Below are 26,655 nucleotides of genomic sequence, written 5' to 3'. Positions count from 1 at the left end.
ACTTCTGGGAACTCATCCTTCAGTTGCATATAAAAAAAAACCCACATACACCATTTATTGCAACAGTAGTTGTCATTATAAAGTATTGGAAACAACCAAATTATCACTTCATCAAAAAGGGCCTCGTTAAATAGATTATGGCACATCCATACATCCATGCAACCCTAAACAAGAACGGGGAAGCTCTTTCAGAGGCTATGAACTCTTCAAAATACTGTAAGAGAAAAAAAACAAGAAACACACGAGAAACTGATGGTTGTCAGCCTCCAGGGAGGTGGGCAGCTGGGGTGGGAGACTTTACTCTATATCCTTTATAAAGTACCTTTTGAATTTTGAACTCCGTGAAATGTTAGTTACTCAGAAAAACATTAAAACACTTATGCATGTTGAAGCCTTCTTTGTTACTCAAGTTTCTGGCTTAGCTCCAGCTGACTTGCTGTATTCTCTCCTGCAGTGTATCCTGCCTTATGGAACTCGAGAGCAAAGCTGTCAGTCAGTGACTACATCTCAGCCCCAGAAGAGAGACCCCTTAGAACCAACCAGGCCTGCACTTCCTCTTTCTGTCCACAGGTGGTGCTATGGGGCCTGCTGCCCTGGGCACAGGGTGGTGGTGGCTTGGGGGCACCCTGGGGCCTCAGTCAGCTGACCAAGAGGCAGAGAGACACAGGCAGGCACAAGTATGTAACATAAAATAGAAACTAATTTTATTTCTCTGGAAGAAGCAGGAATCCATAACTGGGGCAGCAACTTTGGCAACAGAGGCTGGTGGGAAAACAGAACAGCACAGGGAAAGAGTTGGGTCAAAGAGGAAGCACTGGTGTCCCTCGAGGGCAGCTGCCCCCTTGGTCTCCTTCCAACCCTGGGGCCTTGGGCCCTGGTCCCTGCCAGAGAATTATCTGGCACACTTGCTCTGCTTCCTGAGCCACCTCAGGCTATTTCCAGGCACAAGATCCTAAGAACAGCCAAGTCCTATAACATGCCCACGGAGAGGCCACAAGTCACACTCTGTCCAACACCCCAACTGCCCACCAGGGGCTTCCTGGAGAAGGGCCCAGCCCTGTGCTGGTCCACCTCTCCTTGTGGCCAACACAACTCCAGGCCTGGGGTCAAGCTTGGCTTCCCCGTCGGCAGGACTTGGGGACATATTCCAGCCACAGACCCCGCCAGGGTGGAGCCAGAGACAGGTCAGCTGTAGGGGCCATGAGGCCACCCCCAGGCCTGCCTTCATGGGGCTCCTTCCTGCACCTTGGCTGGGTGCACCGAGGGCTGAACCGAAGTTGCAGGGGTGGCGCTGGGTGAGGGAGGGAGGCAAGGCGGGGCTCCCAGCCTCCTGCTGCTTTGGCCCCCCTCTGCCACTGGAAGCAGTGGGTGGCAGATCCTCCAGGCCTGAAATGGGCATCCCCGCCCTTGTCAGATGGACAGGCTCAAGTTATTCCTTCGGGGCAGACCCTCTGGCTCTCCAGACATCTCAGCGCCTAAAGGAGAAAGACCCAGAAAGTCCCTCCATCAACAGTGGCCAGTGCACCAGAGTATGGAATGTCTAGCGTGGGAGGGCCTCTCAGTGCCGGCAAATCGGTTGAAAACTGGTAGTTCCAGGCAATAATTTTGGAACCTACCATCCAGGGATGCCTTTTTGTCCTTATTTTTAAACAACGAAAAATAAAGAGACCAGCAGGAGTCTCCAAGGGTGACAGGCACAGTAAAGCCTAAGTTTATTTGGATACAAATTAGCAAGAATTTACAAATGGTGTCGTTTGAGATGTGACAGACGCATCCCTAGTTACTTCGCGTCTATGCAGCTGGCAACGTCATTCATACCCATTTTACAGATGAGGACCCGGAGAGGTGGGGACACAGGCAGACGCGGCACGCTAGCAGGAGGCTGGGCTCCGAGTCGGGCTGCCTGCTGCCACAGCCCAACTGCTCCGAAACCCCACGGCCCAGCAGGGCCTCTCCAGGGACGATGCTGGGATGTACCCATTTCACCACTTTTTGGCTTGCTAAAGCCTTCACATACATATATTTATGTTACATATCACTATGTTATTTATGTAACTTATTTTGTTATATACAGGTACATTTAAATTTTTTACAGGAAAATACTGGATTTTTTGGGGTTAGCCATTCCTTTAAAAAGGCATTAAAACTGTTATTTTAAACTGGACTGCCATGCAGAGGTGAGAAGTATCACTGGGTCCTGGACCGTGGCTCCCAGGAGGCCGCTCAGGGTGCCATGGGAGGGGCTTGGGAAACAAGCCCCCTAGAACTGGAGGGACTCCAACTGCCTCTTTTAATCAGTGCATTTGAACCAAGTGGCTGAAAGTCTCAATAAACGCACTTCGGAGAGACTGTTTGCACCCAGAAATGTCTGCATGTTGGGCCTGGGCCCAGCTCCTGGCTGGGGAGCTCCGGGACTCCTGCTGTGGGGGGCTTGTGAGGTGTGGGACTGTTTCCCCGCCCCCAGGACAGGAAGGTGGCAGGCGAGGGCTTACTCACTTGTGCTGGGCAGAGCCACAGGGGCCCAGCAGGTGGCAGCCAGCCTGCTCCAGGTCCCAATCGAACATCTCCAGCACTTTGTGGCACTCGCCTCGCGGCCGCAGACCCAACCCAAAAAGCTGCTCCACCTGAGGAGCAGAGGGTGGTGCCATGGGACACACTGGGCCCAAGGGGTACCAGGCCAGGGCTGGGGCAGAGGAGAGCCCGAGGGGTAAGGAGGGGAAGAGAACAGCAGAACCAGTCTTCAGGGTCCCTGAAAACCAGAGTGAGCAGGAGGTGGTGGTACCTTCAGATACTGGGCAGCCCTCTGCACGCTCCAGCCGTGGCTCTGCAGGGCGGCCTGGCACTCCTCTGTGGTCACCCCATGCACCATGGCCTGCAGCTGGGCACACCCACCACCCGTCAGCACCACCTGGGCCCACTCCTCTGCGGCCCTTGGGCCCCAGCCCCTTTCCCCGGCAGCCAGGCCTGGCACTCACCATCTGGATCTTATCTGCTGGCCGTGCAGCCTCTGGCCCGTCCCCAGGGCAGGCCCTCTGTGGCAGTCGAGCAGTGGCCCTCAGGGCTGGTGGCCGTGCCCCTGGGTTGCTGTTGTTGGTGGAGAAGTTGGCCTTGGGGTCTGGGACAGCCTGGGGCATGGGACGAACAGTGGCAGTGGGGGCAGCAGGGGCTGGGGTGCTGGGTGGGGGCAGCGGGGGCACAGGCAGGGGGGCTGGCTCTTCGGGGCTCTGGGCCTCACGCAGGAAGCGCTGGTAGCGCTCCAAGTAGGGTGGGCGCTCAGGCAGCAGGTAGTAGTGGGTGCTGCTGACCTTCTTGCCGTCTCGGACGATGGGCAGGATACAGGGCCCGGCCCGTGGGCCAGGTGCCTGGATCACCTGGGGGGTGGCGTACTTGGGGTCTGAAGCGAAGCTCTGGGTGGTGGGCATGGTCTTCCCAGGTGAGCTTGAGAGCCAGGGTGGCAGCGGGGAGCTGCCACGTGGCACCAGGGGGCTGGGGGTCCTTGAGCTTTGAGGGGACACAGGCTCCCGGGGAGGCACCAAGGGAGGGGAGGCAGGTCCAGGCCACCGCCCTGTCTCCTCCTCGCCTGAGAGGGCTGGGGACAGCTCGCCACGTGGGCGCGCAGGCCTCGGGGGGATGGGCACCCGTGGGGGCACCTGGGGCCTGTCGTCGCTCACCGGGCTGGGTGAGGAGCCCAGCGAGCGGGCCGGGACCTGCAGGTGCCGCATGCACTCCTGCTGCAGGGCCTGGAAGATCTCCTCGGTCTGGGCTGAGGTGGGCAGCCTGCCCCCACCCTGCGGCGGGAGGAACAGGTTGTCCTCCACAGGAGGGAGGCGCAGCGGCTGCTCAGGCCCAAAGGCGAAGTCGGTCTCTCCCTGGGTGGGGCCGGGGGAGACGCCCGCGCCCCGCAGGGTGCTGTTGATGGAGCAGACCTCAAAGTCGGCCTCATCTTGGGCCACTTCGTCGTAGGCGGGTGGCGGGGGCAGCGGGCGGGCATCCCAGTCCACCACAGGTGTGGGGTGCAGGGGCCGGGGCAGGGCCCGAGTGGGGCTCTGCGGTGGGGTCTTGTCCAGCAAGGAGCAGGCATCCATGGCCAGCTGCGCCAGGGAGGGCGCACAGGGCCGCGGGGCTGGGACCACAGGCTCCTCGCCGAAGTCGATGAGTGTGACCTCGCCGGTGCCACCGCGGCCTGCCTTGGTGCCCGGCACCCGGGCCGACGGCTTTGCCAGCCACAGCCCACGGGGCAAGCCTGGCTTCCGCAGCACCAGCCTCTTGAACTCACTGGACAGGGGGTCTTGGTCCTCGCTCACAGGGTCATAGGTTGGTTCTGCAATGGAAGGGAGACCCCGACAGGGAGGCGGTGTCAGGTAGGAGGCCAAGAAAGGTGGAGGGTGAGGAAAAAAGCCAATTGTCCCCACCAACTCCCCCAGAGATCAGCCTTCAGCTGCCAGGTTCTCAGTGCACACTGACCCCATTCACAAAGCAGGGCACGGCCTGCTCTGGGTAGTGTTAGCTCCCTGCGTGGGTGCGTAAGCCCGTCTCCATCTCAGCCTGAGCAAGCGACTCTGCACACCACCTGCCTCTGACACCCCTTCCATCCACAGAAGACCCCAAATGCCCTTGCCCCTGGGCCCGGTTAGTAGCCCTATCCCACCCCGTTACGGCACACCATTAGTGCAGGCGGGGGCTATGGGCAATCCCCCACCATCTAGAGCAACAGGAGCTCCTGACCCACCGTCATGGAAGCCCAGCCTCTGCAGGTCCCAAAAGGAGTGAGGCAGGCCAGGCAATGGTGGAGAGAGGCAGAGGTGGGCTCCAGGACCACACAATTGCTCCAGAAGCCCAGGCTCTTGGGGGGTGAGGGGAGAGGCAGGCATGCTGGGCCAGGTCAGCAGCAAAAGCTCACAGCACACACTGGCTTCCCCTCCCACCCCACCGGCTACGAGGACTCTGTACCTTCCAGGAGGAGAGAAGGAATGAGAGGAGAGAGGGGCCGGGGGCAGGGGCCAAGGCACCGAGCGCAGCCCCACTTACTCTGAGTGAAGATGGCAGGCTGAGGTGGGCGAGGTGGAGGCTCCCCTGCAGGAAGGCCATGCAGAGAGTGGAGGGGGGCAGAGCAGAACAGACAAGGGGACAAGGGAGGAAGAAGACAAGGCCAGACAAGAGAGCAGAGCATGGAGAGAGAGAGAGAGAGAGAGAGAGAGAGAGAGAGAGAGCGCGCGCCGTAAATAGGAGCGAGTGAACGTACAAACCCAAGAGCAATGGGAAGTAATGGGGCGGCAGGATGGGAAAAACTGTGTTCCGGAACGAAGGCCCAGGACCCGGGGGCTGGATGAGGCTCCTAGCCAAGATGAAGCCTGTGGGGTGGTTTGGCTTGGGAGAGGAGAGCAGGATGAGGGTGGGTGAGGAAGGCCAGGCTCTGAGCACGGCGGGAAGGAGGAGGGTAGAGAGAGCTGAGGAGGGCAGGCCAACGCAGGGCCGACGGAGGATGCCCACCTCGGCGGATACAGCTGCCTTTCTTCTTCCACCCCACTCCCGGCTGGAGCCAGGGACACAGCTGTCCGTCCCCCTGCTGCACTGACCCAACTGTCTCAGAGCCAGAACAGCCGGCTCAAGGTTGGCCTGAGAAGACAGTGCCCCTGAGCAGCCAATGAACTTGGGAAAGCCCTGGAGTTGGGGGCGCTTACTTTTCACCCTTCCCAGATGCTGGGTGGGGCGGGAGGTGCTCAGGTCCACGCTCAGCAGGTCGGGAGGGTCCATAGGGTTTCCCAGATACAGTCTGCGGGGGGAGAACCAGGTCAGAGGGTAGAGGACCAGTGTGGAGTGGTGGCAGTGAGGAAACCTATGGAGGAGACGCTGGGCCTGTCCCCTGGGGTCAGGCATCCAGGGACCACCTTGCCCAAGCCCCTTGCAGATGTGGTCTGGAGCACAGGACTTCCAATTCCCAGCAGCTCCTTTCTGTAGACCTAAGCTGTAACCTGGGGAGGGCGTCATGGAGAGGGCAGGGAAAGGACTCCTGATTGCAGGCTGAAAAGCCTAGGACTGTAGGGGCTCCAAGAACACCCTACAAGGCAGAGCTAGCCCTCTGCAACCCCCATGGCACCCCAACCCACGCCCGGCAGCAGCCACCTGCTGGCACGCTCTCTTCTCTCCTTCCAGGCCCAGAGGCATCCGGCTGTGCTCCCCAGGCAGGGTGGGCAGGACACATCCTTCTGCCACACTGCCAGGGGTTTGGCCACCTGCCCTGCTCTCAATTCACCCTCAACCTCTGTGCTGACTGTCAGGATCTGGGCCTTAGTCACAGGCTGATTAACGCCCAGAGGAATGGGGCTGGGCTGGCCACGGCACGCCAGGAGCAGGGCAGAGGGCACCAGGCCTCCTTCTGGAGGGTGTCTGTGCTCTCATGCCCCAACTCTCGCCAGCCCTCACCTGGCTCTTCTGAGCAAGAGACACGCGGGCCTCCCTCCCACATGTAAGTGTTCTGGTGTGTGGGGGCACACAGGTGAAGGGCCAGTGGCACCACACCAGCCAGGCGTGTGTCAGAAGTCAGAGGACTAGCGCTGCCTGGAGCTGGCCCTCTGGGGCCAGCACAGGGGCCTTGAGGCCTGGCGTGAGGAGCCGCCAGGTGGAACCCAGGGGCAGGGCACCCAGGAAGTGACTAATTCTTCTCCTCTGTGTCCTCCCCAGATGCCCCTCAGTGACCTCATCCTTTCACTTAAAGGAGACTGAACACACCTCCAGGACACAGAGGGAGCAGGCAGGCGGGGCGCTAAGCTGCTGCCTACCATTCGCTCTGAAGTTTCCCCACAAGGAGCTCTTTCGGGGCCTTGCACCCCTGGGCCTGACCCGGCAGGTTCCCATCTCCCAGACTGTGCTACTTCCAGCAGAAGGGAAACTGCTACTCAAATGCTGGGGATCATGACAAAAGCTCTCCCACTGAACTGCTTCGGAAGGCTGTTCCCAAGTCCATTTTCCTAAGGCCAGTGTGCCAGGGGAGCTTCAGGCTGCAGCCCTTGGGGGCCTTTCTCCCAGGTCCATCCCTTGAAGCTCCTAACCCTGGTTCTGCCTATAGGGAAAAGTTGCTGGGCAATGAGAGACCCTCTGTCCCCCGTTATGATGGGACCTTGGAAGCCTAAAAGACGCCTGCATGCCCGGGGAGGGGCTGCTGGCCCTGCCCAGTACTCACTCATCGATCTTGTCGGGAAAGCCCCAGCAGTGGCGGGGGTCGCTGTCGCCATGCCCCGTGTGGATGAAGCTATTCTGCAGAGGCTGGCTGATGTCCTGGGCCGACAGGCCAGCCACGGAGGTCACCACATTGCGAGGGAAGGGCCCCACACACAGCGTCCGAGTATTCTGCCCACGCCACCAGTAATTCTCGGCCCTGCCCAACAAAGATGACATGGTGAACACCAGGGCGTGGTGTACGTGGTGTGACAGCCCCAAGGAGTGGGACCCTTTCCACACCAAGCTCTTTAACTATGAAGTCTAACCACCTTGGCAGAAGGGAACACGGGGGCAAAGGCCCCAGGACCAGGGTGGGCGATCATGCCTGCCTCCTCCCAGCAGCTCCCCATAACCTGCCACTGCCCCAGTACAGGGCCCGGCTGTTTTCACACAGCCTGTAAGCTACCTAGGTGGGTGAGACAGCTTTTCCTACAGCTTACAAAAAAGGAAACAGGTTCCAACAAGTGACACGACTTGCCTACTACAGTTACCAGAAAGATCGCAGTAGACCCAGGATTCAAATCTAGTTGTTAGTCTGGAAAGCCACTGCCCTTCTCACAGTACCACCTGGCCTCCCTCTTCCCAGGGCAAGGCCTGGTCCCGGGCCCCTTCTGGCCACCCAGTTTCACTCTTCAGCGCAATTCCAGGAGTTGTGAGGTTCAGGGGCCCAAGGAGGACTCACCCAGCCCTCACGCTGGGCTTAAGGCCAAGCCCTCCCACTGCAACCTACCTCCTGCGTGCAGCTCTCATGCATTTAGAATCACTCAGGGCAACCCACGCCTTCACGTCACCAGTTTATGTTTCTCTAATACCTTCTACCAGGCCCTCACAGGGCTGGGGGGACCCTCACCCTTGCCCCATCCACCTCCTTGGGAAAAGCGTTACTACCATCTTAAACAAGGGGTTCAGAGGGGAACCCAGCCTCCCAATGTAGCTGGGCCACCAGCTCCTTGTTCTGACCCCACACACAAAACCTGTTATGCAGCCTAAGCCCCCTGGGTTGGGGCGGGCAGGTGAGCAAGAAAGAGCAGAGAGCCTCCTGGACACTTGGAACAGCAAAAGCCAACAGGCTGTCAGGCTCCTGCGTCTGCTGTGGGCTCACTCCCCCCTGCTGACATGGGTAAGATCTGGGCTAAGGCAGAGGTGGTGACAGCCCCATGCTGCTGTGGTAGACACGTGTGGCACCAAGCTGCATGACCTCACTGTCAACCCCCTACCTAGACGTCACTGCCCACAGCCAGGAACGTAAAGAAAGGTCTCCTCCCGACTGCGACTAGCCCAGAGGGATGGGGGGAGGCTGGAGGCTGGAAGCAGGTAGCAAGGCCTAAGCACCTGGGCACTTCTCTGGGAGGTGATGAGGCCCACTGCGGCATCGTAACCCCCAAACAGCCTGTTCCAGAGAGGGAAGCCGAACCCCACCAGCACAGCAGCCCGTGGGAAGCTGAGAGGTGAGGATGGCAGGGCTAGGAGCCCGGCCTCCTTGTAAACAAGGCCGCTGAGGGCCCACCACAGACACAGCAACCCTATGACTACCACCCTGCCCTCTGGGTGGGAAGGGCAGGGAAGGAAGGAAGGACAGGACAACACCCAGGAAGAGACAAAGCTCATCTGAAAATAGCAGCGCCGTTCTAAGGAGGAAAGGAGAAGAGCGCTTCCCGTCCGCCTCCCAGGGCCAGCTGAGGTTGAGGGCCGCCGGTGAAGAGAGTAGGGAGGCACGCCTGGCACTGGGGGACCCTGCTGCGGTCCCCCCACACTGACTGGCTCCCTGGGTTCTGCAGGCACGTCCACAGAACCATCTCAGACACCAAGCCCATGGCTGGACACTGGACTCAGCTCTCCACGCCTCTTCAGAAGTGCTCGTTAACTTGGGTGAGAAATGCAGCCACGGCGGAGACGCAGTGCGGAGAACAGACTCCATCCACGGCACGACCATGCCCTCCTGTGTGGGCCCGGAGCGAAGCAGACCAGCCGGCAATCACTCCCTGTGCTCCTCTCCTTTGCCAACACAGCCAAGCTCCTCACACAGAAGCCTCCTTTGGACACACTTCTGAGAGCGAGAGGGGACACCAAGCCCACCTCCCTTCATTACAGGTTATGGCCAAGGCGAGAGCCCCCATGATTATTGGGGGTCCTGACACCACTCCCCAAAAACGTCTTTGCTCCTGGGAGAGGGAGGAGTATTAAGTGTGTATGAGAAAGAAGCCCCTTGGCAATCGCACCCCGAGCACATCAGCCCAACAAAGCTCTAATGTGAGCCCTGAGATAGCCAATGAGATGGCCGCTGCTGTGCTCAACTGCCCACTGTCTCCCTCTGAGGCTCCACGGGGCTGAGGTACCAGCAGCCCCGTCCTGCCGCCCAGCCTGCTCTGGCCACACCTTCTCCTCCCCTCCACCAATAGGCCAGTCTCCACGGCAACAACAGGAAGGCCAGGCCCCCCACTGCAGCAAACATGGACACAGACACCCAAGGGGAGTCTCTAGGGGAGTAAGAAAAGGGCCCAGCACCTCCAGCAAGAGATCTCCACTTCCTGCTGCCTGTCAGCAGCCTGAGACAAGTGAAATGTGAAGCAGCAGCTAAGAAACTGAGGCCTGGGCTGAGAACTGCCTCAGGTGGCCCCAGCTCTATGGGGGACCATCCCCTGAAATTTAGCCCCTTGTTCCAGTCCTGGCCTAAGGGAGTCCAGAATGGCTGACACATGTTGCTTCCACATTCTGCTTAAAACCGCACCCCACCCACTTCTCTCTGAGTGTCCCAGGCAGCCCCTGGCCTTGAGGAACAACACAGACCCTTGCTTCCCCTCCCTCACCAACCCCAGGAAGCAGAGGCTCCAGGGACCAGGCCAGGCCAAGGACCTGCTGATGGGTTTCAAAACCTCTGTCCCGCTTCTCCGGTGCCATAAACGCAGACATGAGCTGCCAGCCTTCCCAGCCTCCATATGAGACCCCCTGGGAAAGAGCGGTCAGTGTCCAGCCCTCAGCCTAGGCTGAGCCTCACAAGCGTGGCTCATAGAACGTCAAGGTGTCTCTCTGCCCACTGCCTGTTACCCCAAGAAGCACTGAGCCAGCAGAACCAGAGCCAGGGGCAAGGGGGTTCCCAGACTCTGGAGTAGGAAACAAATACTGGAGACAGCTTCCGCCAGAAGGAATCCAAAACCAACAGAAGAGCAGATATGGAGAAAGCCGAGAACCAGGCCAAGGGGAGACACGGGAAAGAGCCAGGGACCTACATGTATAAACCCAGACCCAAAGGGACACACACAGAGCCCATCCACCTGGAGACGTGGAGACAGAGCCAGTCAAACAGAGCTTTGAGCACTGAGAAAACCAGGGGGCAGAGTCAAAGCTCTGGCCCCACGGACACACAGGCCCACTCCCAGAGCCCCACCAGCTGCTGTGGCCTCCTGCCCCTCACCTCCCACCTCCTGAGCGGCTCCAGAGACCATGGGCAGGCACAGTGGTCCAAGACGGCTGGTGGCCCTGGAGGAGGAGCCCGGCGAGCCCACACTGGCAGGCAGCAGGGAGCCTGTGACGGAGGGCAGGGCGGAGCATGCCCACAGCAACCTCCCAGGAGGAGGGCGCCCTGACCCCTCCCCTCGCCCGCCAGAGGTAACCCAGGGCACCAGCTCAAGAGACACACGCCCCAGAAACACAGGAAGCTCCTGACTCACCCCCTGGAGAACACTGGGCCCTGGCATATGGGCCCCCACTGAGAGCAAGGGAAGGGGAAAGTAAGGACAGAGGACTACAGAGGAGCCTGGTCCAAGGTTCCAGGAAATGGGAATGGTTGGAGACCTAGACTTCTGCCTTAGGTCCTGCCAGGCACCTCCAGAGGGGCCCTCACCCTAATCCTCCTGTTTCCAGAATGCTCTCCAGAGTGTCAGGCCTGCGTGCCTTCCCTGGCCCCTGCGCTCCAAACCACAGACTATATTCCTTCCTGTCCCTAGGCCTCTCTCCCAGCTTTCTGCTCTCATCCACTGGCACGAATATTATTCTGATTCCCAGATACTATGCCCAGAGGCAAGGGGAGTCCCGGCCTGAGAGGCGGTGCTGGGGCCACAGCAGGTGCAGGTCATGTTCCTCCACAAACCACCCGGGTTCCAGAACCAACTCCGTCATGACAGACCCAGAGGCTCTCCTGTCACCAAGCCCCCATGCAGCACAAGGTTTAACCAAAGGCCCCAGTCCGAAACCTGAAGTCCAGGTAGAAAGGGCTCTGCGGGCAGTAGCCCCTGCCCTCACCCACACCTGGCTCTCAGTCAGATGCACTGGGGGTACAGGAGCCTTCCATGCTCACCCAAAGGCACCTCAAGCCTGCCCTACCCCAACCAGTTCCTCAGACACCTGAGACTCAGATAACAGGGGCGGGGTGAGCGGGGTGGGGCTCCACGGCAGGCGGACAGGTGGGTGGGGGCAGCAGGCTAGGAGACATGATTCAGGAGATGGCACCTATAGGCACAGACTTGTATTGCCAGGTGTAAAGGGGAGGGAGGGGTCAGGAAGAGAGGCCCTGCAGGGAGCCCAGGGACAGAGGCCAGGGAGCAAGGCCGAGCAGAGGATGGAGGGTCCCCGGCCAGGAGCAGTGGGGCTCAGTGGGAGGGCGGAAGTTGCCAGGAAGAGGGGGCGTTGCTTTGGGGTACTGAAACGCACCCAGGTGGGTAGTCAAGAGTCCTTATCCTGGGAGGAGGCGGGAAGGGAAGGGGAGGAAGAGGATTAGAGGAGGAAAGAATGTTTAGGAGTTCCAGAGTCTCCACTTGTGGCCCTGAGGCCCGGCTGCCTCGCCGTAATGCCAGTTTGGCCCTGACCCACACAGCCAGGGCTGGAGCTGATTGGGAAAAGGGTGACAGGCAGCACTATGCAGGGGGAGTCCCCTCAGGAGCAGCCGCACCTGCAGATGTAACCCCAAGCACTCGGGGCAGACCCAGGCATGCCCTCCCATCACGCTCACCACACCTTGTGTGATGACATGGGGACCTCAGAGGCAAAAGAGCTCTCGGCCAGCAGGCCCCCCCACCCGCACCCTAAAAGCAGTACAGACGCAGCCCCCACGCTCCCTACCTCCCCTCGATGACGGTGATGACGTCATTCATCTGGATGTGCAGCTTGTCTGGTTCCTCAAAGTCCTGAAGGGCCCGCATGTCCGTGGGCTGGGCCTGAGGGCACAGAAAGGTCACTGCCCACCCTGGGGCCGACCCTGCTCACAGCCCCGGGGCCCCGTGGGCAGGCGTGCCCTCACCTCCAGCAGGAAGTCCCGCAGGGCCACAAAGCTGGGTCTGTCCTCTGGCTTGTGAGCCCAGCACTGGACCATGACATTGTAGATGTCCTGGGGACAGTCCTCCGGCCGCGGCAGACGCTCCCCCTCCTTGTCAATCTTATGCAGGATCTGGAGAGAGTGGTACAGTTTGAGGACAAGCAGAGCTCCCAGCTCCTCCCTCCCAGCCTCCCTCCACCCCTGGGACGAGTGGAGCTGCAGGCCGCACTGCCCGCACCCTGAAGTAGTCTGCCTCGGGGCAGGGCCTCTCCCCAGGTGGCCGTGGCAAGGGCTGAGAACGGGAGCCTGTCCCTCCTGACCATGGGGCCCTTCTCTATGCTCAGCTGGGAGGTCACACAGACGGAGGGTGGGGGACAGGACTCCAGCAGGTCAGCGCCAGTTCTAGCAGGGCCGCGCTGGGAGCCAGGATCAAACCCACCCTACCTGCCCTGTGAGGGGCACCTCCCCAGCTTCCTCACCTGGCTGCCATTGAGGCCAATCCAGGGCTCCTGGCCATAGGTGAACATCTCCCACAGCGTCACCCCAAACATCCAGGTGTCACTGGCATGGGAGAAGGTGCGTGTCTTCAGGCTCTCGGGGGCACACCTGGCAGAGGCAGGGGTCAAACAGAAGGCCTCTCGAGCACACACACCCACACCAGTCCCAAGCAACATAAAATGCTCATTCAACACACATGTTGTTGCCCTATGTGCCAAGCTCAACAGTAGGGACTGGGAACCCGGTATGGAAGGGACAGGGCAGGACGGCTTGCCCATGGAGTACAGACTTGGAGAAGACCATCTGGGCTCAGGTCTCTTGCCCACATGTGGCCTGGGATTGGAAGGGGGTGAAGCTCCCAGGTCAGGGAAGCAGGGAAAAAGGTCAGAGGCTCTGGGGCTGGGAGGGAGGGGATAAGCGCTCAGGCTGTTTTCTAACTGTGGTGGGAGGATGACAATTTCCAGATTTGGGGCAGGATCCTAACATCTGGGTCATTTCAGCAGGAAGGTGTGGGTGGGAAATCTGGATAGGGCCTGAGGAAGAACCAAATGGGTGGAAATAGTCACAATGGCTTCACCCAAATATCCACACACTTCCTCTGGGATGCCCTCTTGGGTGAGGAGAAACGCCACTGCAGTGAAGATGGCAAAGGGATATTCCAGGGGGGCTGAGGCGCCATGAGGAGGAAGCTGCTCTGGATGGAGAGGCAAAGGATCGCTCATGAAACTGGAGAGCTGGCCTTGCCACTCAAAGAGGATAGGACACAGGGAAAGTCACTCAAGACCTCTAAGCCTCATGTTCCTCATCTGTGAAATGGGAACAATAATCTGCTCGCTTCATAGGGTTGTTTGAAGGGGGCTGTATAAAAATAGAGCTGTACCTATTTTTATGTGGCCCCCTTAAAACAATCTACACAAGGATGTGTGAGTCTGAAAGGACGTGCTATTAATTTACTTCAGGACAACAGGCATAATACAGGATGTATGGTCCCCCTAGGTATAAAGTCGGTTACTAAGTAGGATGTCTAGACGTCCTGAATGAGAAGAGTACTCTGGCAAGCTGAACGGGACCGGATCCTTCCACCCCAAAGCAGGGAGACTATACTTGTTTGGGTGCCTCTGACACCAGAGGACCACATTGGTCTCAGCACAGGATCGGCTCCCACAGGAGGCAGGGCAATGGTCCCTGTGCAGCAAATGTCCCTGTGCAGTCACAAGGCCCAGCCTGCTCCGGCCCTGCCTGCCGCTAACTCCACCTAGAATATGCTTACCAACCAGTCTTTGCCCAGCTAACTTTTCCTGTTATTTCAGGAGCTTAATACTGGCTGTCCAGGAAGCCTTTGAGTCCCCACAGCACTCGTCCCTGTGTATCCTAGTACCCGACACACAAGAACTCCTAGATGGATGAGCGAATGGAGGGCACACAACAAGGGCTGCTGTGGGTATGGAGGCCCTGCAAACTCTGAGGCCTGGGTATGTGCGAACCAGGGTGGGACAGGATGGGGTCCAGGCCCCAGGAGCCCGAATCGCCTGCCCCTCACCAGGCAAAGGGCACCTTGCGATGCTCCTGCATGACGTAGTGGTCGTCGTTCTGGGGTAGCGCTCGCATCAGCCCAAAGTCCCCAATCTTGACGAGGTCTCGGGTGGCCAACAGCAAATTGCGGGCAGCCAGGTCACGGTGAATAAAGCGCTTGGACTCCAGGTAGCCCATGCCCTCGGCCACCTGCACAGCATAGCGGCTCAGAGTACCCAGAAGGAAGTGGCCCTGGTGCTTGCGAAGCCTGTCCAACAATGATCCCAGAGGCGCCAGCTCTGTCACCTGAGGCCACAGAGGAGGCAGGAGTAAGCGTGGCGGAGCCCGGCCCCTCCCTCAGCACCCCGCGCTGGGCTCCCAGTCCTCTCCTGAAGGCCTGCCAGAGCCATGCTCAGTGAGCCTTCCTGGACCATCCTTTGGGGATCCCTAGAAGTCCTACAGCTTTCCTCTAAGCAATGTGGGAAACTGAGGCCCAGAGAAACAACCCGAAGAGGCTCAGGTTAGAAATTCCAGGCACTGAGCTCCAGGGCTGGCTTTTCTCAGGGAGTATGACTCCCTCCCAGTGAACACAAGCAAAATGCAGAGATGGACATGGGCTGTAGGGGACACAGTAGCAGGCGAGACCCCCGTGAGCCCCTTTGCCACATCAGATGGGGGACCAGAGCAGGGTCTGGGGGACCTCAGGCCTTCCTTCATCAGGATGGAGGGAGTAACCCCAGCACAGGTGGCGGCGGGGAGGACCGCTCACCATCTTCATGGGCGGCGTGAGCACCACACCGTACAGGCGGATGAGGTTTCGGTGGTCGAGAGAGTGCATGGCGTTCACCTCCCGGATGAAGTCGTCCATGGCCTCGGGCTGGCTCAGCACGTCAGGCTTCAGGCACTTCACAGCCACACTCACCTGCCCAGAGCAGGGATGGCAGGGAGTCAGGACAGGCCCCAGGCCCCAAGCCTTGGAGCCAGCCTGCTCCTCCCTCCAACTCAGCTCAAATATCCCAGCACAGATCTGCTCATCCGAGGGCCACGGCTGCCTTGGTCTGGTTGGGGGAGGGCAGCGGGCGGACCCCAGGGGCCATCCATGGCACCTCCCCTTCCTGGGGGGATGCCCAGCTTAAATAGCAAGCATTAGGTAAGAAACAACCAGTATGAGGATAGGATATTAAAATGTTATATTATAATATAGTCCTGGTATAAAAAAAAATGTTTTACATATAATGCCAAAACGCTAAGCCACTAAGAATAGTGGCCTCCCCTGGAGGAAGGGGACACTCGGTGAAGAGGCACGAGGGACGCTCTGCAGTGCTGCGTATCGTGATCTGGGCGTAGTTACCTGCCTCTGTGCGTAGGTAAAACCTCCCTGGGCTGTACACTGAAGACCTGTACGCTTTACCCCATACACGCTCTCTATCCCTCGGAGGAAACATTTTAAGCACAATACCAAGAGAAAGGACAAGATTTAAAAAGCATCCAAAATGTGTATCTTGAAACTAAATTCAACAAAATACCTGAGGGGGGAACAAGGCAGAAATACTGTGTTTCCTCTGAGGGGTGGGATTACGGGCACTTTTTTTTCTTAATTTTTAAATAGTTTCCAGACTTTTAGAATAAATACATTATTTTTGCAATTTAAAAAAGAAACAGATGTGTGTAGTTAAACTTGAGTGTGGACTCCAAGGCGAGCCACTCTGCAACCTGTCCCCAGTCGCTGTCGCGTCCCAGCAGAAGGGACAGTCCACCTTAGAGGGCAGAGGGGCCTGTCCCTTTGCCACGCCCACAGGACCCGGAAAGCTTACCGTCTTCCCTGAAGGGGCGTCCCACTCGCCCCTGCGCACCACGCCAAAGGAGCCATCGCCGAGCTTCTCAAAGAGACGCAGGTCCTGCTCCCCAATGAGGCAGGTGAGGCTCTGCAGGGGCCCCTCCCCGGCTGGGCCCCCAGGGGTGGGCGAGGTCTTCCGGAAGGTGCTCTGAGAGTGATGAGGAGGGAACTCAGCCTCCAGCCGCTTTCCACTGAATACCTGTTTGAAGGTAGCCAGGGGCAGATGGAACCCTGAGGCCCCAGAGCCAGTCCCTGAGTCCTGCCCCACTGCATCCTCAGCCAGGCCTCCAGATAGGTCCTGGCTTTGCCAAACTGCCGAGGGCCAGCCTGGCTGGTGGCCCACACCCCTTCCTGACCATACCCCCAAAAAGGAACCCACAGCCTTGTGTGGCTGCAGGGTATGTGCCAGGAATGGACTGACAAGCATGTAGCTGGTGGCTGCTGTGGCCCCACACCCAGCTGGGGTGGGGGGCTGGTCCTGGGACAGCCCGAAGCCAATCTAGGTGCCACCTTCTGCCCCGCCCGTCCCTCCCTGTACCCCTGCCCAGCACAGACTCCAGCCCTAACGCCAGCAGATGGGCAGGAGCCTGAGGGGCCCGCCACAAACACCTCTCTGTCCATTTTTAGCCCTGGCCCCTTCTCTGGGCTGCCCATTTGGCGCTGTCTGTCTCCACCCTCCCCAGGGAGTCGGCTGCCCTTCCCCCTGCCAGGGGAGGATAATTTGAGCCTGAGGTTGGATCGTGAGTGTGTGTGGGGTGCAGATGAAGCAAGGCCTTGCTGGGGAAGGACCTGGGAAGACAGCTGGGTTTCTGGAGGGGTGCCTAGAGCTGAGGGCTGAGAAAAAAGGCAGATGGAAGAGAACTCTGCAGCCTGGGCTGGAGAGGGAAGGGGCCAAAGGTGAGGGGACAGAAGGAAGGAGGCTCTGAGGGTGAGAGCTGGCCCCTCTGTCTGAAGCGGCCACACCTACTCGGGCACCCAAAGCCTTGGCTTCCGGCTGCAGAGTCTGCCCAGCTGGGCCTCTGCCCCCAAAGCTGGCCGAGCCTTAGCTGCACAGCGGTCTCCAATCTGAGGGCCTCTTCTGGCCTGTCCCTCCTCCCAGTACCTGGAATCCCTTACATTTGTAAACAGTGTACAGCTGACAAGGACCCCCCCACCCCCGCCACAGCCCGAGTGAGGTGAGCTGGGCAAGCGTGGCCAGCATTGGTGTACTGAGACAGGCCTCCAGTCTGGAGAGGTCCACTGAGCAGCCCAGGAACCTCCTGTGAGCCGGTGGTAGATCCAAGACCCTGAATCCTGTCACAGCTCTTCCCTCCTGCCTTCACCCGCCCCAACACACTCAACCTTCCCTAAAACCTGGGCAAGGGACCAGGACAGTGTCCCCAGAAAAGGCCACAGGATCCCAAGAGACAGCCCCTTTGGCAGATCGCAGCCAGGAAATCTCTGCTGCCCAATCCCAGTCCAGCTGTTCTGCCCTGCCTGCCCCCCACCCCAGCCCCGAGGCCAGCAGTGGGGAGGGAAGGCCCTGGCTGCTTCACTTCCTCTCCCATTGTCTTCCAGACAATGGGCAAAGTTCCACTGAGTCAGACCAGGGACTCACCACGCCACAGACCCAAATTAGGGCAAAGGGGGGAGGGGAGGCTGTGGGGAAAGAAGCTGTCAGCAAAGCCAGTTGGCCAGAGACTGAGGAGGGTGGGGGAGGAGGGAAGAAAAACAAAGATGTCCTGGGTCCAGCCGGTCCCCACCACCCCATGCTGGACACCGGCCCTAACACTCACAGCAAGAGCTCACGTTCTAGTGCACTTGTCAACCAGCACCACGCGTAGCGGAAGGGGATGTGTAGCCATGGCTGCACACAGGCTACTCACGTGCTGTCTCTGGCGGAGACAGACACTCAGCCAGGCAGCTCTACAAGTACCCGGCCCGATAAGACCCTGGAGGAGGAAAGTCTGTACAAAGTGCAAGATGACGCTGCCTGGGAATGGGGGCGCTTCCTGGGACAGGCATGGGAACAGGCCCAGCTCACACCCTGGACACCCACCTTGCTCATCCAGGACTTGCGTTTGCACACGGCCTTTCTCCTCTTCACAGCCTCCCACAGCCGCCTCTGGCCTGAGGGAGGGAAGGGGAAGCCCAGGCGGTTAAGGCTGCTCCCACCTGCAGGCGCCCTCGGTCCCCACTTCCGGATGGTGGTTCTTGAACTGGATGGCGGTGTTTAACCACCAAAATTGAACAGTGGTGTTGTTTTCCCAACTCTCAGGAACAAAGGAAATCGAGGTAATGGATAGAATTGTCCCAATTTTGAGTTTTTCTCCTATAAAATTTTATTATGTGACTGGCATCAGACACCAACTATCCAGGCCAACATGATGTCTAATTTAGCACATTAATACTTATTTAGCAATTTTAAGTTGAACGCGCGGGGAAGTATTGAATGTTCTACAAGGGACACTGATTTCTAGATGCTGCAACCACTACTTTTAGGATCAATACATAGAAAAGAAATGAGTTCAACTGATAGAGCAAATCATTGTGCCCAGGAAAGAGAAAGAGATGAGTTCACCTTAGAGCAGATCTTTGTGAGAAAGAAAGAGAAAAAAACTGATTAAGAGAGAATCAGCGAATCATCTGAGTTTTTAATCTTCTTTCTTCATACAGATCTCTGGACACAGACCCCTCGAGATCTTCAAACGGTGACCAGAACAGACTCGATTCTATGTGTATAGAGGAGAAGATGGAGGACATACACCCTACAAATGACTGAGCAAACACAAACGGGTGGCAGCCAGCGCTTTAAGCGAGACTCCTCCAGCTCCAATGCACCTTTGCAAGTGCAAACTGTGCTCTTGCGCTCACTGTGCGCGGCATCTACTGGGCCCCCTCCACCCCACCTCGGGGGCTCCTGGACAGGCAGGGAGAGTTCTCAGCTATGCCACCCCATGGAATAAAGGGGGGAGGGCTCTTCCATGTGGTTGGTGAGCCTGAACACAGGAGGTAAAGGATCAGTGGGGAAACGACGTGCACGGCCAGCGTCCCCACCTACCGGGCCGGCCCATGCCAATCTTCTCCAGGTCCTCATTCTTGACATACTCGAAGTGGGACAGGCGGGTAACATTGAGGTCGTCGCGGAGCCGCAGGAAGTACTGTTGCAGCTGCACCTCTGACAGCAGCTCCAGCAGCCAGCCTGTGCCCTCCTCCGGCTGCATGCTGCTGCTCCCCAGCCTCTGTGGGGAGGGAAGAATGAATCAGGGAGCAAGGGGTACAGGGAGGTAACAGGGAACCCTGCCCCGAGCTCACCCACATCCTACTATGCTGCTGCAGGGAAGGATTCAAACCACCTCCTTGCCCCCCAAAACAGTTGCACAGAATAGCCTGTAACTACCTGTCCCCCTTCCTGCTGGCAACAAGGGTAGAATTAGGGCAGTTGGTTAACAGCCCAGGCTCTGGAGTCAGGGTCTTACTCCCAAAATCTGTGATCTGTGGCCAAGTGACCTGAGATCAACCTCTCTGTTCTCAGGTTCCCCATCGGCTCAAACTCTCTTGGGGTCACAAGCCGTTTGAGAATCTGATGAAAACTATCACCTGGTATCTCTAGGAGAACTACACGTTTTTAATCATAAAGTTTTAATAAAAAATACGAGGCGGGGGGGTAGTGTGTCCCTTGAGATGCATCCATGGGCTCCCCACACCTGAGGGACCCCACAGGAAGAGTGGGACTAGATGGGCTCCAGCTAAGTTCCTCCCAACGCCTCACACTGCCAGAGCCTCTCCCTCCAAACCAAAGACCACTCCACAGGCGCCCACTCCAGTGCCCCCAGGGGCACAGTGAGTAGCAGCTAAAAGGGAGGGCTTCCAGGTGCCAGCTCAGAGAGGCAGCACTGCTCAGCTCCTGTCCATGGTTGTCATAACAGGCTGTGGCCTCGTGTTGTCAAAGCTTTCAATTTTTTTCAAAAAACACCGGAAACCTGAATTTATATGTAAAATCCTGCCATTAAAATTTTTTTGAAAAGGTAATATACGCACATGGTAAAATATTCAAAAGGCACACAAGAGCCATACTCTCATCCCCTCCCGTGTTACACAGCACCTCGCCCCCCATCCCTAAAGCTAGATGCCATTAATGATTTTTACGTATCCTTCAGACTTTGTTTTTCCCACACACAAATATTCACTCATGACCCACACCATTCTGTTCCTCGATTTCACTTAAGATTGTATCTTTCTCCTGACTTTTTAACTATGTCACCTAATTCAAGTTTGAAACACACACACACACACACACACACACACTGTACTGGCCAAACAAAACACATATACAGGTCACAATCAGCCCAAATGCCATCGGTGAGTGACCTGTGACCTACACTCTCCTCCGCCCACAGAGAGGCCAACAGCACCCTCACAACGAAGCAGGCTGACCCACTGGACACCCAGCCCATCCCTGTCGAAGTAAGACATCTCAGAGCCAAGGGCGTGCCCAGTTCAGCCCCGGACCTGTGTTCAATACCCACTGAGGAACCAGGCAAGAGGGAAAAGGCCAGCTGCCCATGACCCCTCCTCCCCACCTCTGGGGTACAGAGGTGGCCTTGTACACCAGCTGTCATCACAGGTCACCCAAAAGAGCAGGCACTCGTAGCCCAGGCCCAGCGTGAGCCTCCTGCCCCCACAGTTCCCAGAGGTGCTGCCAAGCCAGTGCCAGGAGTTCAGCCTTTCGCAGGCAGCGCAGGGTAGTATAGTGACAAATGGGAATAAGAGGCCCTCAGTTCACAACCTGGCTCTTCCACCAAGGCGGCTGGGCCAGAGAAGGTTTCCAAACTTTAAGCCATAACCCTTTATCCAGATGGTTCTCACGTAGACTATACAGCCCCCTAGGGGGGTGTTTTGGTTGTCTCAACGTTGGGGGGCCACTAGTGGTTGGGGGATAAGAACACGAATTATCCTCTACAGTCTACGTACTGTCCCAAATCCCATACAACTCAATTCATGCAGGTGAAAAATGTGTTTGTCATCATAGGAACTTAAAATTGAAATCCATTTTACATGAACAAGAAAGCATTTCTGCAGTATTAATACACACCGTGTTTTCTTTGAATGGAACTACTGTGTAAACTGAGGGGAAACTGGTCTTTGCTTTGCTCAGAACTTAGCAAAAGTTGTTCATTATTCAAAAATATGTCGATGAACGCAACCCATCCGTATTACTCCACAGCTCTCCTCTCAGTCAGCACTCGTGGGTGCTGCCCCCACAGTGGCCCCGAGGCTTCTGGGGGCCGGCCTCATATGTCACAGAGTCCCGATGTGTTAGAATATTAGAATACAGGGGATGGCATAAGTACTTCCCCTTATTTCTCCATTACATTACAGGTGGCATTATGTTGACTGACAAGACACACATACACAGTAAATAGGTTGTACTTCTATTAATTTTACTTAATAAAAATAACACTTCAACTACCTTTACGACGTGCTGGGCACAGTTCTAAGCACTGAGCTGTTTTAACTCACTTATCCTCCACAAAACCATCTGTTACAAACAAGGGGTATGTGGGCTTAAGACAGCAGGGCACCACTGCTTTCCAGAAGAAAACCTCAACGGTGCACTGCTGGGTGGGGCAGGGCCACCGTGACTACCCTACCCTGTCCCCTGTCCCCGGAGCAGTGATCCCACCCCGACTGGCTCAGCCCCCAGATGGGGCTTACCACCAGGGTAAGCAATGTGAAGGTTCCCCCCCTTCTTTCCCAGGCCCCAAGTTCAGGGCTCCAGGCTCCCCCTTCCTACCCTCCCCTGGGGCAGGAGGCAGCCACTCCTGAGAACAGCTCAAAGCCATGCCCTGGTTGTCAGGGCTGAGGAAGACCCTGAGGCCCCTCACCTGAAAAGCCTAGTCCAGCCTGTTCCTTTTCCCTGAAACACCAGCTAACCAATCTCTCCCCGCTGCTCCCCAACCAGAGGCAACAGGGCCGCTCTGCGTGGGGCGTGTGTGGGAAGACTGAGGAGAAGACTGGGGAGAAGCAGGCAGGTTCCCCCAAGTCCAGGATGACCCTGGGTAAGTCCCTGCGTCACCCCGCCCTCCCCCTCCAGCCCGTTTCTCTGGGAGCACAGAGCACGGCTGCAGCTTCCCCTGCTCAGTCACAAGTCCTGCGTGTGCCTGGGCCTGCACACCTGTCTGACACATGTCGCGCTCGTGGCTGCACTCCTGTGTCTGACACATGCAGCTCGTGGCTGCATGCACACTTCCTGCAGACGCTTCCCTACCAGGAGCCAACAAGAATGCAACAGCAGCACCAGCCCCAGGGAAGAGGCCCCTAGGCCCAGACCCCCCTCCCACTGTCACACCCTCACAGGAGGTGTCCCTCAGCCATTCCCATTCCTGCTCTCTGCCCCTCAGTGAAATACTGGCTCTGAGAGGCTGATCCAGTCCCCAGCCAGCCTGCCCCAGCCCCCAACCCCCCACTCACTGTGTAGAGTCTTCGCCGTAGTCTGGCCAGGAGAGGGAAGGACAGCTCGAGGCCAGGAAACCGACGAGCTGGTGGCATCTCCACGGAGCTGGACCCCCTGACTGGCTCACCGGGACTCTAGCCTGAGAAGTGGGGGAGCAGGGACCTCACCTCCTGAATTTCAGGTTCTGTCCAGAAGGGAAGTTGGCCAGAGGTCTGTCTGCCCCAGGAGTCCCCAAATCTCACACCAGGGGTGGGAAATGGGGCAGAAGAATAGGGTGCACCCTTTTCTCTGCTGCACAGCTGTTTCTACAGCTGGCCAGTCTGGCAGGGAGCAGGTTCGCTCCTCTCTCGGTGAGCTGCAGCCTGGGTCCTCTGTCCCGGTTCTCTGTCTTCTCTCCAGTGCAGTGGTCACAGCTCCAGCCCTACTCCCTGGCTCCCCCACCCAACTGCCCTCCCTCCTTCCCTCCTCCCTCCCTCTCCAGCTGAGCAGCTCTGACACTGGCTGAAAAAGGACCTTTCTGAATCACTGCCAAGAGGGCGGCGGGAATGGGGGGACTCTTCCTCCCAGCCACCCGTGCTGGCCCCCCTGCCTCCCCATACACAAGGCCCCCTGTCTCTGGCTTCCACCCCAGCCCCCATAGTTGCAGACAACTCTCGGGATTTTAGGGTGGGGGCTATGTGAATCAAACAGCAATATACAAAGAGTGGTTACGGCCCCCAGATGGCTTATCTGGGGCTTGGAGGTTAGTACACAGAGTGAGGTGGGGTCTAGGACCCCAGCATCATTCAGGACCTTGCAGGCAGACCCTTCAGAGACCCGCCCCCAGCTCCCAGGCCAGCCTTGGCTAGGCGGCTCCTGGCTCAGGCCCTAATGTGGCCCTGTTACCCTGGTGCCCGACGGAAATAGGAGGCCGGCAGCCTGCCAGAGTGGGGCAGTCCAGCCAAGAGAGTGAGAGGGGGTGGGGGGGATAAGGAATCTCCACCCCCTCCCCTGGGGTTGCCTTGTCTTCTGCCCACAATGCCCAGGGTGTCTCCTCCCCAGACCAGCCAGCCAAAAATCCCAAAGCCCCCTCAAAACAAATATGCCCCTAGACCCTGCTGGGAATGCCCTCACCCCAAAGCTGCAGGATTCCAGGCTGTAGGATGTCCCTTGTCCAGCACTCACACACACAGACAACAGCCCCAGTGAAAAACTGGAGACACTCCATCAAGCCCCCGTGGGCCCCCCACGTTCCTGGAGCTGACAAATGATCCCTCTGCCCCTCCTCAAGGGCACCAGCTGCACTTACACCCCCCTCACTACAGCCCCCAGACACACCTGACAGCTGCAGGAAGTTCTCTCAGGCTCCCTCAGCACCCCCCACCCCCCAGCCATGCCCAGGGAGCCCCTGTTTCTTGCACACTGTTCTCTTGTCCCTATCCAGCTGGCCACCAGCTCTGGGAGCCCCAGCTGGCTGGTGGGGCAGGCAGATGGGGTAAAAGAGTTTTGGGGAGTCAGCTCCTCGGGCTCTCTTTCCAGACTCTCTCTCAGTGCCTGACCTGCCTGACCTCCCTTACAAGGAGGTACCCAAAGGGTCAGCTATTTCTCGTCGGACCCCGGTGAGGGGAGGGAGGACACACTCCAGCAATCCATCCCTCTTCCCTGTCAGTCATCCACACCCAGTTTGTAGAGCCAGTCAGGTGCAGCCTCCCTTCGGTCCCAGGGAATCACCAGTCTGAAGCTGGGGTCACAGATAATGGACATGATGAGGTCAGGCTGAGGTCACGCTGGAGCTAACTTCCCCCCTAAACTCTGGCAGACAATGCCCACATCTCAGACAGAAAAGACAGAGATAGCTCCCATCAGACACCACCCTGAAGACCCAGGGACCTGACCTCATGGGACAGTTTAAGCAGGAGTAATCCCTCTTCTGCAAGATGGGGGCTGCTGGATCAGAATGGCCCAATTAAAAATTCTAGCCACCTCCTGAAAGATATGCCCCAAATCCACCAGAACCCCCATGCCTGACTGTCCCTCCGATGCCGGGTAAGAACAAGCCTCCGCAGCTTGCTCAGGAATCCAGCTGTGGGAGGCGGTGAGGAAAAGGAAAGCATGGTCAGGGGTCGGTGCTCAGGCCAGCTCTTGGACCTCTTCTCCCAGCCCTGGAAAACAGCCGCCACCTTTCTGCCCTGCTATGTCCTGTCAGCTACTGCCCTCTGCCGGCCAAGAGAGAAAGTTCTTGATCTCCAAGGGGAAGGGAAGCGGCCCTGTCATAAATCCGGTGATCATATTTTCTAAAGAAAACATTTGGCTTGATATGCATATTTGAAAAGCCAGTAAAGTGGCAATGTCCAAGGCACAGGGACTCAGTGCCCATAAAAGACTAAACCCAAATCCTAGCAGTGCTTCCGGGGCTCTCATGGGGCACTAAAGAAAGCCCAAAGGGCAGTTTAGTTGGGACCCAGGGGACCCAGAAACACCAAGGCAAATGTCAGCATCAGTAATTCACCACCACTGACTCCCCCACCCTCTCAACCCCCCACCACACCCATTCTCCTTTACCCAGGATCCATCCTGGGGCCCAGGAGCATAGACACCCCTCACTCTTGAAAGGCTGCTGCAGAAAGCAGGGCTGGGCAGTTAGCTCACCAGCAAATGATGGGGGCTACGGCTCAGGTATCTCACTGTTCCCCTGGCGTCTCCCATTACCTGCTGTCCCTCCTCGCCCCCAGTCAGGCGCTGATATGCAGCTCTCTCCCCCATGGAACCCAAAATCCTCGCGTTAGGGCCCGGGAGGGGGGCAGAGGCCTCCCGCAGCCCCCGCCCCCACAGCGGCACCAGCAGCGTCACTGCCCTGCGTCCTGAGAGGCTGGGCCTCGGGCATCCTCTAGAGGAGGGCAGGGCTGTTAACGCCTCAGCCAGGGGAGGCTCCACTCCTTGCCCCCCCCCCCCGCCTGTCCCCCCCCCCCCACAGCCTCCCTACCACCACCAGCTGCCCACAGCCCCAGCGGTGGCTGGCCCCTCCCCCAACCCTGCCCCCAGTCTCCATTAACGAGGCGTCACCTCTCCACCGAGCCACAGGCAGACCCCAGAAAGAGCCAAGTGCTGAGCCCCGCCTTCACTGATCACAGACCAGAGCTCCCCTCAGCCCCTCGGCCGCCTCCAGGACCCCAGAGCTCCACAGCCACCAGTTTGGTCCTGGGGATTCAAGGGTCCCCATATTCCATAAGGGGGGAGGGTGTCCATCCAAAAAGGTCACAGAAGAGAAGCGCTCCCGTCTTAATTAGACCTGAGACCCCTCCCTGTAGACATCGGGGCGGAAGCCTATCCCTGCTCCTGCCCAGCTTCCACTGGGTTCCAAGAATGAGCCCCGCCAGGCTCCCTGCTACTCCGCTGTGCACTCACTGCACCGTGAACCTGCCCGGCCGCGTGAGCCACGCCTCCCACACCCACCCCAGCCGCAGGCCTCCACTCAGCCAGGCCTTGGTATGTGCCTCCCCCACCCCCAACACAGCACTGGCTACACGCGGGGAGCTCCGGGCAGGGCCGAGGACTGGGGCTGACATTTCTGCCTCAGAAGGGTGCCCACACTCTCCGCTGAAGGAGCTGCTCCAACACCAGCCCATGCAGAACTGTCACCACCACTCAGGTGAGGCCACTGCTGGCGGAGGAAGTCCCGCTGCAGGGTCCCTGCTCTCCCTCCAGCTCCGGAGGCCTAGAGGCCCCCTGCGCACTGGTGTCTGAAGCACCCACTGACTCCACAGTACCAGGTATTCAGCGCTGAGCTCCGTGCACCTTTACCCCTTACGGAGTTGGGGCGAGGAGGAGGGAAATGCTGTCTGTCTGTCTGTCTCTCTCGCTCTACCTCTAGACCGAAGAAAGAGTCCCCAGGAGGGTACTACGTGAGTTCCCATAGGCTCACACTCG

General features: G+C 58.2%; 1 protein-coding gene across 20 annotated transcripts in view; it reads right to left on the bottom strand.

Annotated features, from left to right (window-relative positions):
- Positions 1 to 682: 682 nt before the first annotated feature.
- The window catches only part of TNK2 (tyrosine kinase non receptor 2), a 39,542-nt gene continuing 13,569 nt past the window's right edge, over positions 683 to 26,655 (bottom strand). For 3 of the 20 annotated variants that reach the window (XM_074330267.1, XM_019723635.2, XM_019723634.2), the window contains 15 exons: positions 19,354 to 19,534; positions 18,352 to 18,422; positions 16,291 to 16,512; positions 15,246 to 15,398; positions 14,505 to 14,782; positions 12,946 to 13,072; positions 12,452 to 12,598; positions 12,274 to 12,368; positions 7,181 to 7,375; positions 5,682 to 5,773; positions 5,029 to 5,073; positions 2,976 to 4,321; positions 2,783 to 2,878; positions 2,497 to 2,624; positions 683 to 1,475 (listed from right to left, as the gene is read on the bottom strand). In XM_074330267.1, the coding sequence (XP_074186368.1) occupies positions 1,469 to 1,475; positions 2,497 to 2,624; positions 2,783 to 2,878; positions 2,976 to 4,321; positions 5,029 to 5,073; positions 5,682 to 5,773; positions 7,181 to 7,375; positions 12,274 to 12,368; positions 12,452 to 12,598; positions 12,946 to 13,072; positions 14,505 to 14,782; positions 15,246 to 15,398; positions 16,291 to 16,512; positions 18,352 to 18,422; positions 19,354 to 19,516 (3,165 nt within the window). In that variant the 5' untranslated portion in view covers positions 19,517 to 19,534 and the 3' untranslated portion in view covers positions 683 to 1,468. Of the gene's footprint in view, positions 1,476 to 2,496; positions 2,750 to 2,782; positions 2,879 to 2,975; positions 4,322 to 5,028; positions 5,074 to 5,681; positions 5,774 to 7,180; positions 7,376 to 12,273; positions 12,369 to 12,451; positions 12,599 to 12,945; positions 13,073 to 14,504; positions 14,783 to 15,245; positions 15,399 to 16,290; positions 16,513 to 18,351; positions 18,423 to 19,353; positions 19,535 to 22,766; positions 23,151 to 25,437; positions 25,601 to 26,495; positions 26,626 to 26,655 lie in introns of those variants that run through there. The other 17 variants (XM_074330308.1, XM_074330303.1, XM_074330288.1 and 14 more) reach the window with 15 other exon arrangements.

This window comes from Rhinolophus sinicus, linkage group LG01 (genome assembly GCF_036562045.2).
Source record: "Rhinolophus sinicus isolate RSC01 linkage group LG01, ASM3656204v1, whole genome shotgun sequence".
In the NCBI taxonomy this organism is placed as follows: domain Eukaryota; kingdom Metazoa; phylum Chordata; class Mammalia; order Chiroptera; family Rhinolophidae; genus Rhinolophus; species Rhinolophus sinicus.
Note: the sequence above shows the minus strand (reverse complement) of the source record. Positions and strands in the feature narration are given on the sequence as shown.